Source organism: Enhydra lutris, unplaced genomic scaffold (genome assembly GCF_002288905.1).
Source record: "Enhydra lutris kenyoni isolate GAN:26980312 unplaced genomic scaffold, ASM228890v2 scaffoldscaffold11, whole genome shotgun sequence".
Lineage (NCBI taxonomy): Eukaryota > Metazoa > Chordata > Mammalia > Carnivora > Mustelidae > Enhydra > Enhydra lutris.
In genome coordinates this window covers 2,662,859-2,676,119 of record NW_019154095.1, presented here as the reverse complement: position 1 = coordinate 2,676,119, position 13,261 = coordinate 2,662,859, and the positions used below count along the sequence as shown (strand labels likewise).

At 45.0% G+C, this 13,261-nt stretch overlaps 1 protein-coding gene across 1 annotated transcript in view; it reads left to right on the top strand.

The window, feature by feature from the left end:
* LOC111144434 (CUB and Sushi multiple domains 1) overlaps positions 1-13,261 on the top strand; it is a 1,720,260-nt gene that overhangs the window by 1,672,596 nt on the left and 34,403 nt on the right. The window contains exons 54-56 of the mRNA XM_022498737.1: positions 8,413-8,601; positions 11,239-11,412; positions 12,404-12,586. Of these exons, the coding sequence (XP_022354445.1) occupies positions 8,413-8,601; positions 11,239-11,412; positions 12,404-12,586 (546 nt within the window). The remainder of the gene's footprint in view (positions 1-8,412; positions 8,602-11,238; positions 11,413-12,403; positions 12,587-13,261) is intronic.

Here is a 13,261-nt window from a genome sequence, read left to right as displayed (position 1 = left end):
AAGGATTAAAGATGAATGCCCATAAGTGTGGGCCCAACTTATCCTCATGTGGGGGTACAGATGGAGTGTCTGCTGAGGGCGTAGGTCCATCGGACTCTCCGTCTGCTCCCCAAAGCCCTCCTATGCAGCTGACTATAACGTCTGTGAAGCTTGTGCTATATTCGAAATGCTGTTCTGCACACTGTCAGTACCGAGACAGGTGACAGGATTTCACAGCTTTAATGAGACACAGTGAAGAGGACCAGGGCAGTGAGCTAGTTGGGGGGGCGGGGGAATGTCATCCACCTATGCGAGACATTGTCCATGGGACACGTGACATCTTCTTGCTGGACAAAAGACAGAATGAACTCCAGTTGGGGACTTTTCACGATCAGACCTTTTTTGAGATCTAAATTCTGTTTTCCTCTAACCTATACCAATGAAGAGGACTAGAAATTAAATGCTATCATTTATTAATTGTTTTCAGGGTTTTAGATGCTGCCCTGTAGCTGCCTCGGGCACAGCACAATGCTGGAATGGACAGTCACCTCTTCGGTCTTTGTTTTGCCTTTTCTTACCTTTCTCCCTTTTTTTAACAAATAGGAAAATACTTAATTTTTTAGCAGACTTTATTTTTCAGAGCACAGAAAATAAAAGCGATAAACTAATAGAAAAATTAAACAGAAGAAGCAGATTTCCCCTCCCCACACAGGTGCACAGCCTCCCCCACTATCGGTGTCCCCACCAACGGTGTGTGCTACAGTTCATGAACCCCTAGGGACATGTCATCTTCGTCCAGAGCCCACAGTGTACAGCAGGGTCACTGTTGGTGTCATTCACTGTATAGATTTGGACCAGTACGTAATAACCTGTATCCCCTCCCTGAGAGTATCATACAACGTAGACTGACCACCCTAAAAATCCGCACCACCCTACCTGTTCATCCCTCTCTCCCCAGTTAACTGTTGGCAACTACCGATCTTTCTACCGTCTCCATAGTTTGGCCTAATTGAGAAGGTCATAGGGTTGAAATTAGGCTGGAATTGATTAGATTAGATGGGTTTCTTTCACTTAGCGATGTGCACTGAAGGGTCCGACATACCTCTCCGTGCTGGGTAGCTCATTTCTTTCTCATGCTGAATGATCCTCCATTGTCTGGACGGACAATGGTTTATTTACCCATCACCTACTGAAAAGCATCTTGGTTGCTTCAAGTTTTGGTAAATAGAGGAAACATAGTGGTTTTTGTGTGGACATGAGTTTTCAACTCCTTTGGGTAAATACCCAGAAGCATGACTACTAGATTGTGGGGTAAGAGCATGCTTAATTTTGTGAGAAATCAGCAAGGGTCTTCCAATGTAGCCACACCATGTTGCATTCCGGCCAGCGATGGGGGAGGGTCCCCGTGGCTCCCGTCCTTGTCAGCTCTGTGTGTTGTCAGTCTCCTGGACTTTGGCCCTTCTCATAGGTGTGTATGGCTCTCCTTGCAATTTTAATTTGCATTTCCCTGACGACCTACGTTGTAGGGCCTGTGCCCTGTGCTTCCCTGCCTGCTGGGTACCTTCCTTAGTCAGGTGTCTGTTAAGGTCTGTGGTCCAGTTTGTGCTTGCTTACTGTCTTATCACGGAGTTTTAAGAGTTCTTTGTCTATTTCTGATGAATCGTCTTCATTCATAACTCCTTTGCTAATATTTTTCCTACGCTGTGGCTTGTTTCCTCATTCTCTTCGCACTGCCTTTTACAGCACAGAACTGTTAAATGTGTGGTCCATTCAGAAGGCTGCTACATCCGTGGCCTTTGATGAAGGCAGGGCGGGGGGGGGTGGTGGCTGGTAGATGCTGTCCTCTGGGTGGGGAGTGGACTGGGAGTCACTAGAACACCTCCAAGATGCCTTGCTTACTGCTCCTTGTTCTCTATTGTTTTGTTTTCTTCCTTTACAAGCTAAGAGATAGGATCTAAGGTACAGAATTTACATGTTTAGTGTAAAACCAGGAAAAAGCCTAATTTCAAAGAGAATGGGCTCGTAAAGGTGGTGAAGCCTTAGGGAAAAAAAAATAACATAAAGCTCAAAAAGTTGAAGGTAACAAAAATAGCTACTTTTTAAACAAAATTTCCAGGGATTTGTACTGTATATTGCAATACGACCTGATTCTTCTCTTACGTGGTTCCTCTGGAGTAAGTCCATGGAAGTTTTAGGATGTCTTAGCTCATGCAAGCCTGCTCTTGGGCTTGATTTCTTCTCCCAAGTTCCGGATAATATCTAGTTCTCAAGTGTCTGATTGTGGGTCAGTGAATTGTGGAATTTGGGGTCATCCTACAACATTTAGTTAGTTCCTGATGTGAAAGAGGAATTCCACCCAGAACTTTGGAGGGGAACTACGAGTAAATCTGTGCTGACGTGAGGCCGCATTACAGAGACATAGATATTTCTAGAGTGTCTGCGTCCACTTTGGGGCCTTGTCATTGTTCTCAGACTCAGCCCTTCACAGGGACAAGCCGTGCCTGAGCCCGCAGTGTGTGGGGTCAGTCAGGAGGCTCACACCCAGGACGCTAGCTATGATGCTTAATACTCAGCCACTAACGCTATCTTTGCCAAGAGGACCAGGAAAGTGAAAGAAGGGACGCTTTGCGTTGGTAGTTCTAGCTCTCTGGGAGAAACACATAATACAGGATATGGTTGCAGATTTCATGAGAAGGCATGAAAACAGGTGTCTCATCCATTTTAAGAATCAGATGATTTAAGAATGTCATAACACTGTCCTGGAGACCCCTGTTTCTGTATACAAGCTTCTTTGTGCCTTCAAGTCCTAAATTCCAAAACAGGTGTCAGTAAGCTCAAAGGTCCCGTCAATTCAGTGAGAATGCTGAGTTTGACAGTTTCAGGGTAGTTCACTTAATATTTCCTTTCTTAATGAGATCATTTTCATATTGCATACAAACCTTAGACATTTTTTCCTTTCTACCTGTGGTTTTATAGGATTGGGTATTTAAGTTTAAATATATATGATAAAATATATGTCCCTGTGTGATTACACACATGAAGATAAAGAAAATTAAGAAAATATAGTTAGTGAAGTTTCGGTTGTGGTTAGAGAGGAATAAAAAAAGGAAGCAGTAAAAAAAAAAACTACTAGTGAACCACTATGCATATGATTGCATTTATATGTCTGCGAAAAGCTATATGTACTATATTATTATGTCATATCATATAATCTCATATTTTCCAAAATTTAAAAAGGTGAAGTTTTCAAATTAAGGGAAATATAAGAACCAGTTCTATGTTTGTAGCTTTATTCAACACAGTCCTCACGTGTTCCTGAGTTCTAGAGAAACCGGTATTTGTGAAATTCTCCACAAAGTGCCTGGCACACAGTAGGTCCTCAGTCCTCCCTCCATGTCCACATCCCTCAGAAATTTCTATTTGCTCAGGAAAGTCAGGCAATCAATTATAATCCATGATAATTAGTGCTTATCTTTTATCACAGCTGAGTGTCTGAATTGCAGCTAAAACTTACTTTATCAAGGTACTGATTAAAATGAAAATGTAACTCTCATGTATTTGGACAACAGTCCTCAAAGGCTGTTGCTTTTTTGCATTTTTTTTTCTCTGTGACCAGTAATCCCATTTTAAAACTGTTGATTCATCCAGTTAGTAATCAAGTCCAAAAATGTTTATTCTGTGCAGTGCACTGAATATTGCATATTTTGTCCTTGTGCCATTCTTTCTATCGAAAACATTTTATTTTTTTTAAAGACTTATGTATTTGAGAGAGAGAGAGAGGGAGGGAGGAGGGGCAGAGGGAGAGAGACCCTCAAGCTGATTCCCCGCTGAGGGCAGAGCCTGACTCCGGCTCCATCCCACTATCGTGAGATCGCCACCTGAGCTGAAACCGAGAGCAGGACGCTCAATCGACTGAGCCACCCAGGCGTCCCTATTATAAACATTTTAAAAACATACTATGCAGAACTCCAATCAATTATGAGTGCTTTAAAAAATTAATAAACTCACTCTTACTCCCTTTTCCCACCACCACTGAAATTAAATAGCTATTCTTCGGTTATGAAGCATCATTTTCTTATTTTCCTGTTCACAAACAGGTTTTTATGAGCTGTAAGAGATAACAGAAGAAGCAGGAGCAAAGACCAAATAGAAATAGAAACACAGATATTCAGAGGAATTATGTTGAAGTTAAAAATATATACATATCTTCCACAAAAGGAAGCTGTCATCTGAGATGTCAGGGCTACTCATTTCTAGTTTTCAAAAACTAAACTTTGGGAGGAGATGGGTGTTCACGGCCCATTTGGTGGTGATGGTTTCCTGGATGTACACTTATCCCCAGTCACAGGGTTGTGCAGCCTCCTCCATGCCAGCCGTCCTTCCGGGAACTGGCCAAGAGTAAGAGCACTAGATTTGTAGGAATTAGCATTGACACCGAAGACTGAGAGGCACTTTGGATTCTGTTCTGGGTTTCCGATTTCCAACCAGATTCTGGATATACAAGTAAAATCACCAGAGTCTGTTATCATCATCTCAGACACCTGCTAAGTAAAACCTTACAAACTTTTTTTGTGATATTTTAATTTATTTTTATTATTTTTATTAACATACAATGTATTATTTGTTTCAGGGGTACAGGTCTGCGAATCGTCAGGCTTACACAATTCACAGCACTCACCATAGCACGTACCCTCCCCAGTGTCCATCACCCAGCCAGCCCAGCCCTCCTGCCCCCTCCCCCCAGCAACCTTCAGTTTCTTTCCTGATAATAAGAGTCTCTTCTGGTTTGTCTCCTTGCCCAGTCCCACCTTATAAACTTTCATAAATTTTTATTAATGATGAATTAATACATTTTGATGAGTAGATAAATGATGTAAAAAACATGCAAGGAAATGTGTTGTGTGTAACGTAAGAATTTATTATGAAAATTGTTTCTGAGAACCAGGAGATGGAGCTCAGAACGGCTTTAGTCAGCTCAGAAGCAATTGGGATTTTCAGATTGTCCCAGCCAAACAATAGTCTGGGACCAAATCCACAACAATCCTAGGGAAGTACCGTAGGAGTTTCACTGTCCAGACGACCCCGGGTCCATGCTCTTCATGGCTGAGGCCAGCTCGCCTGCATACTCTGTTACTGCTTTTTACTTTACATTTCCACAACCCGTCAGAAATGAGTGGCCTCATTTCTATTTTTCAAAAGCTGGAGAGAGTGCCTGGGACTGAGATCTGCCATTTCCCCTTGTCGTCGAAGAGCTTTTCCATGAAAACATGGTTGTTGCTTTGAGTCACGCACAGAACCGAGGACCTGGGTCAGGTGCTGAACCCAGGGCCTGATGAGGGAGCAGAGCAGGGCAAGCTAGAGCCAGTGGACGTCTCTGGTGTCTAACGAGATGGTGCGCGGCCGGCGACCGAGCCGGACGGGGTGGAACTGGGCCCAGAGTCGGAGTGTTTGGCGGCTCCCCACAGGGTACACCACGCCAAGGGAAAGAGAATCCCTCCTAGAGATTAAGCGCAGAGTAAATCAGATCCAATAATTAGCAAATCGCATTTCAAAAACTGGCGTTCTCCTGTTTAATTAGTCAGATTATCCACACACTCGATAATCAGACGAGAGCATTTGTGGATAAGCTGTGTCCGACTGCAGCTGTGTAAGAATAATTCGACAGGACAGCGTCGAAACATGCACGAGCAGATTTAGGCCAATATGAGATAAAAAGGGCAATTAGTACTCAGGAAAGTTTAACAAGGAATATATTTTTAAAAGTGTAAGTCTGAGGGTGTAAAATGTTTTTATCTCTATTTGTCAGCATGAGTATTTTTTTAAAGATTTTGTTGGCTTATTTGAGAGAGAGAGAGAGAGAGAGCAGGAAAGGGGAGGAGAGGGAGAAACCAGCTGCCATGAGCAGGGAGCCTGATGCAGGGCAGGTCCCAGGACCCTGAGATCATGACCTGAGCCAAAGGCAGACGCTTAACCGACTGAGCTACCCAGGTGCCCTAGCTTGAGTGTTTTTAAAGAGAACTTCTCCAAGAGTAAGGAGTGTATGTAGAGAAGAGGCTCCGTACACCGCCCATAAATAAAAATTGGAGGCTAAGACTTCCAGCAGGAGGCACGCTCCCCCCCCCCGCAAAAAAAGTGGCGGGCACACCCACACACGACACGACACACCCACGCACAACACAATACAGATGCTCAGAGGGCCTGCGGTCGTGGACAAATAAATCGGGTTACTCCTGCCCCCAGCAGAGAGCTACAGCGGATCTCCTAGCGGAGCCTCCACAGTGAAAGGGAAGGGATTGAGGTGGACGTGTCTGACCACCGCTGTGAGGGACTGATCTGATAGGACAAGGTTGAAAAAAAAAAATAAAACAGGCAGATGTAGGGACTGTGTAGACACAGTCTTTCGACCCGAGGAAGGGTTCAGTTTCCCTCATTGGCGCTCGTGGGCTGTTGATCACTATCCAGCATCGTCACTGCTCACTCATTTAAGGGGCAGGCCTAGGTGAAGGACAGGGAGACGCCTGGGACTCAGTGCTCCAACGTTCCTTCCAGGAGGTTCTGTGTGACCTACGATCCCGGAGGGGCCACCGGCAATGAGGGTGTTCCTGTCCGGGATGCACCTCTCCTCCGCCAGGGGCAAGAGGGGCCACCAGAGAGACCCCAGCCCAGGGTTTCTGAGCAGCCAGGCAGGAAACCAGCTATTGTAACCCTATTCCTCTGGCCACAGCGGAGCTCAGACCACCTTGCCTCCTGTGGCCCACAGAGAGAAGGGTGCGGCTGGACCTCTGTGCAGCGGACTCCCTCTGCTCCATGCTCTCATCTCCAGCTGGATCCTTCTTTCAAGCTCCGAACCCATTATGGCCCTTGTTTTGTGCATCTCCTCCTTCTCGCCCACCACAGGATTCCTGGGGCAAACCACTAAAGTACAAAGAAAGAAATGCAGGAGCTCAGCAGGGCTATGCAGATCCCACGCAGGGCTGGGACTCTGCTGGGCGTCCGGGCAGAGGCATCTGAGAACCAGCTCAGCACCATCCCTGCAGGTCACCTCTGCCCTCACGGCCGAAGGCTCTGATACTGCGTTCTGGACAGTGTCCCAAGAGGAGCATAAGCACAGACACAACAGACACTGTCTTCAGCACGCAGGCCCAGGAGACACTTTGCTGCCTCAGAAGGTGTAACACTAGGGAGCCGTTTCCATCTCCTGGGCAGGACGCACAAGGCCAAGTGCCAGAACCCACCCAGGCAGTTGTTTTTCGGAATATAAGAAATCATTAATCATTCAAGGGCACTAGATGTTCTTCAGGTGGGGAATTCCTGCTATTTCAGTGGGTTTGGTGATCGTTTTATTGTGGATGTAATGCATAAGGGAGCCTTACAATTATCTGTCTGTGCTCCATAAACATTTTTTTTTGTTGTTGTTTTGGCTCAAAAGAACTTGAGTCTTTCTTCTATAAGCTCAGAGTTGTTCAGAAAAGCACAGAATACTGTTTCCCAGCACTAAAAGGGGTCTTTGTAATCCTCCCTTCTGCCCTACACCTTCCTCCTCACTACAAAGACGAAATCAAATGCACAGATAGGGTAAAGGGTTTGCCCCGGGCCGCTGGGACCCTGTGACTTGCTGTGACTGCCTGAGAATTAGCTGAATGGCCCCTTTCTAAGCCAGAAATATCTGGAGAGAGTGCAGCTTTCCCAGCAGCTGTGTCATTCACTGGTGTGGGGGTCGAAGCACGAGATAATCAGGGGTTCTTTCTGTTCCTCTGCACCTGCAAAAGTGCACTGCTAATTCCCTCACAGAAGCCAAGACACATTCAGGCTATAGAGTGCCATTCAGATTAACCAGAGCCTGTCCTGTGCCACAGCGGACCCTTCCTCTGCGGGCCCTCTCTAAAGGAGGAAGAGGCTTCCATCGGAGGCTGGCTGGATTTCCATTTCTATTGAGGGTGGATGGGAGAATTGTCATTTTATTTGCATGCCTCAAGCAGCAGAAATGACTCTAGGCACACATACTGAAGCATTAATTAATCCATGGGTTGATTAAGACGCTGCTACAGAAGGCCTTAAATACACCCCCCCCCGCCCCCAGGAAAAATATGGCAAGGAGACGAACTTGAACGGGTTCTAGTTCAACATTTTTATAGCATAAAACCTGAACCAGGGAAACGAATTTTAGACTTTAGATTGACGTCTCTGCTTAAGAAATAAGTAGAGGAGATGAGCCTCACATCCTTAAAATTGCCGGCGTAGCAGAGAGACGGCTGGGCAGTTTTTGAAGCATGGTGGCCCAAAGCAGGGAGCAGGGAGGACAGTCTGATGACAGCCGTCGCTCTGATGCTGTCGTGCGCAAACTGTCTCCCCTGATGAGCGAGGAGAGGCCCTTTCCGCAGATCTCTTTTGTTTCTGAGTGCAGCTAAATGACGTCTGCTTTTTTCCCTCTAGTGGTGAACTGCTCAGATCCAGGCTTTGTGGAAAATGCCATTCGTCACGGGCAACAGAATTTCCCTGAGAGCTTTGAATACGGGATGAGTGTCATGTACCATTGCAAGAAGGGGTTTTACCTGTTGGGGTCTTCTGCCTTAACCTGCATGGCTAACGGCCTGTGGGATCGTTCTCTACCCAAGTGTCTGGGTAAGTGCGGGTTATTTTGGATTCTTGTGCCTCTGAGCCCATAAGACTACCAAGAGAGCAATGACAAGAACATTTTAAGTCTTTACAAGTTATATAGTTATATGGTATCTTTATCGACTAGCCAGAAATCACAAATTACAACTCAAACTAGTTTAAGAGTCACAAAGGAGAGGGGACACTGGCATGTTCTCCTACCTGGCTTCAGAGAGAAACGGACCCGGGTGTGTGGGCAGCACTCGGACCCTCCTGAGTTTGTCTCGGCTTGTTACAGCTCTCGTCCTCTACTCGAACCTGGCAGAAATGTTTACCCTACACGGCTCAAACAGAGTGGCCAGTGACCTCAACACCTTGCCCCTCTCAGCTTCACTTTGTCTGGACCCAGATTTAGAAATATTGGCAAAGGGCTCTGGTAGGGAGTGTCTGTCTATTGACCTAGAATCTATGGCCAGAAGGATTGAGTTAACCTGAGGGACCCAAGACAGGTCTCGTGAGCAGCTCTGGTACCAAGGGGTTAATACAATAGAAAAGATAGTATCTTGCCAGTATCTTCCTCCTGATCCACATGATTACATAAGAGGAAGGCAGATTACCCTGAAGAATGGAGGTTCTATTGCGGGCAGACAAATTATACATCATCACTCTGGCCCCCTCAAAACACATCGGTCTTTTAGACCATGCAGATTAACAAGAATACACTTTTCCCCAACTACTAGCTCTAGTCTTACCTTCTTTCAACTTGAAAAAGCACTTTGTCCTTTAGCTTGAAGGCATCACCTATTACAACGTCTGACGGTTTAGGGAAAGGGGTGACTCTCCCTGGCCTTTTAAAAATCATTCAGAAACAAAACAATCCCTAAAAACGAAATGTTATCTTCTTTGTATTCATTTTGTGTGCATCAAGAATGTGGGGAATGACAACTACCTATTAAGTTGAATTTGCTGAAAAAAAAAAGTGTGATTATCTTACCTCTTGGAATTGCAGCATTACTGGTACATTTTCAGAATAAATTAGTCCCGGAGACTCTTTTTTTCCCTGTGATTCAGTGTCCCTCATAACCCTCCCAATCTACACAGACACTTGTCTCAAATTATAACAACATAATTAATTTCCACGGAGAAAGAGTGACTGCTTTCAAAAGCAGACGCACAGCCTCATATGACAAAAAACTCATCTGTAAATGTATTAGAACGTTCATCAAGTTTTATCTGCTTTCTGGTTTTCCAGGCCTTCACACGTGGGGATTTTTCAGAGAAATTCGTTTTTCTTTCTTTGTCTCCCCAAACATTTCTTTTGCATCGTTCCGGGCTGATGTGAGACTCCCATTAGTTTTTGTAATGATCCCAGTGTGCTCCACGTCTCCAGGAACGAGGTTGTAAGTGACTCTTGTTCTCCTGGGTGACTGGTTCCCACCCCTCAGGCTCATTAACACTTGGAATCACCGCGCGTCTGGAAATACTGGTTCTCAGAGGAGCCCTTTGCTTCCACGCGTTCTGGAGCAGCCAAGCCTCACCTCTGGTTTTGGGGTTGTGGTTTCACGGATTTTTCCCCCTCTGTTAATTTGAGCTGGAGCTGGCCATTTACCAATCGCTTATTGACTTGGCTCTAGTTAGCTTCCTTTTGGGACTCTGTCTAGGTAAAATCTTGTTCACCGATGAGTGGATGTCCGTGTAGGACTGGATCAACCTAAGGGCTAATGTGACTCACTGGGATTCTCAGTGCCTTTCCACCTTCTACCGTACCTCTCTGGTGAGATCACTTTTGGGCTAACAGTGATCAAAACAAGTGCTCTGGGCGTTAAACCAGTGGCCTTTGAATAATCTGTTGGTAGCCTGAATGCGGTCAGCTGTTTGCACATAGAGCAACATTTGTCCATGGTTAACCCTAATTTGGGACTTCATAGAAAAAGAGAGACAAATCTTCACTGTCCTACGTTACTCTCGACTCCAGAGTTTCCTCTTTGAAAGATAACTTATGATTAGATTATAGGCCTGATTGGGCATCATTTTAAAGAAACGAATGGGAATATGGAGATAACTCGAGGAAGAATTTAATCACTGATTTATTATTTATTATTACTTAAACATTTAAAACTGCCATATGCTCAAAGAAAAATTGTTAGAAGGGTCATCATGGATCCATGAACGGAAGAGTAAGCAGATATGATAAGAGTTTTGAGCCCAGCAAGTGGATAATTGTCGTATTAGCTGAAGAGATAATGGGAATGGTTTTCATGACTCGATGCAATTTCTGACTTTGTATATCATACTGCTTTTTTGGATTACAGTTAAGGACAAATGGAAAAAATGTAGGTAGAGGGACTTTCTCTTTGAAAGCCTAGCTGTATGATTCTATCTTAAGCAAAACCACCTCGAGATAGAAGAAAACGAAACAAAAGCAGACATCCCTGACAGACCCTCGTCTTGTCCTCAGTAACATGTACTGTTTAAGGAGAACACCTGAGGAGAGTCACCTGGAAAATGATGTTGGTTATCCACAGGGCACTGCAGGAATTAGCCAGTATGTTCAGCTGCTTTTCATTAATAGGTGATGTGTGTATGGGTGTCTGTGTGCGAGACCTACAAGGTAAAGCAGTTCTATAAGCCTGACGTACTCATTTGTTGTAACTTTCCCTTCAGCCATATCATGCGGCCACCCAGGGGTTCCTGCCAATGCTATCCTGACTGGAGAACTGTTCACATACGGTGCCGTAGTTCACTACGCGTGCAAAGGGAGCCAGGACCTTGTAGGCAACAGCACCCGGGTTTGTCAAGAGGACAGTCACTGGAGTGGAACGCTTCCCCACTGCACGGGTGAGGAGTGACACCGGTAGATGGTGACTTGTCAGGCTGTAGAGCATCACAGTTATTTGAAGTTGTTTTTCCATGTCCAGCCACATAACATCAGTGTTCTCCGTGGCCGTCTTCACCATCATCAACACCGTGGAGGTCCAGTCGCTTCACACTCCCTCCTGTGGGAGCCCTGGGAATTCTTCATTGCCCTGGCAGAGAGGCCGGCCTCCTTTCTCTCAGTTTCTCCCTGTCCCTTCTTGGTCCCTTGTCTGTGCCTCCTCTCATTTCCTCCACATCTTTCCTGTCTTGGAAACGCCGTTCAAAAAAAAAATCTTAATTTTTTCATGAATAGTTCTTAAATTAAACTCAGTGAATCAGCAACCTGGACGTAATTGAGAGGGATCAGACTTCTCATGGGATTTTCTATTCCCCAATACACTTCAACCCTGTTTCCCTTTTATTATCCGTCCCGATGCAGTGGAAAACTGTGTTTATGATTCCCAGAGTCTTGTTTCTTCCAGAGAGTGTCAGTTTTCTGTCGTCGACATATTTTGATAAGCTAGGTTGTGTTTAGTTATACAGGAACAATTTTTTCATGTTTGTCACTTTTGTGCTATGATAAAGAAAGTCTTTCTCACAAGATTTCCAGAATGCAGTGTGACTGTAACACATGTAAATAACTTTTCATTCTGGGGTGCCTGTGTGGCTCGGTTGGCCGAGCGGCTGACCCTGGGCTCCCCCTCGGGTCGTGATCTCACAGGTCGGGGGATCAAGGCCCACCAAAATCCCCTCATTAGGCTCCATGCTTAGCAGGGAGTCTGCTTGAAGATTCTCTCCCTCTGCCCCTCCAGACCACCCCTTCCCATCTTGGGCACATATGAGTTCTCTCTCTCACAAATAAATAAATATAAATAAATAAATAAATAACTTCTCGTTCTCTTTAAACATAACAGCTCTGTTACAAACTTGTCTACCAACATTGTGTTTCACCATTTGTGTTTCTGTTCAATAGGAAATGATCCTGGATTTTGTGGCGATCCCGGGACCCCAGCACATGGGTCCCGCCTTGGAGATGAACTCAAGGCCAAGAGCCTTCTCCGCTTCTCCTGTGAAGTGGGCTACCAGCTGAGGGGCTCTCCTGAGCGGACTTGTTTGCTCAATGGCTCGTGGTCTGGACTGCAGCCTGTGTGTGAAGGTGAGTACCTTCAAGTCACGAGGTCAACTTTTGCAGTTGAAACTATGTATTTCTTTCTAAAATGAGGGGTACTGTTCTACAGAAATCCAAGACACTGAACCTTTGTATCACTAAACTACTTTCCCCCGAAATGTCTAAGAGAATCATCACAACTCCTGACTGGGTACATGTAGATAGCCTCGCTATTCAAAAGATCATCTAACACAGATCCTTAACTTTTTGAACGTTCATAACCTAGAAGAGATTTCTGGTCTAATAATAACCTCTATGTGGTGTGGTGGTGTTTCGTGGCTGCCGGTAGTGCATAGCTGAGCAGAAGGAACAGTGAGCAGAAGCAGTATAAATCGCTGATGGGAAATTCTGCAGGCTGGAATATGCCTCGCTTCCCTGTTATTTCCAGGCTGTTGGTGGCCCTTGTCAAAAACACTGCATCATCAAAGATCCCAGGGTGATTCTCTGTATATTTTAGACCAAATATATTTTATTTTAATATTTGAGAGGCATAAGAGGACATGGTGGGATACCTCAGTAATAACAGTAAATGACCATGAATAACTTACTGTGTTGTGTATTAGAAATGCTCACCTTAAGCAAAGGTGTGATGAGATACCATGAATTTGTTTAGCATGCAAAAAGGAACTGATTTAGAATGCAGATACGTAAGACTTAAATGTT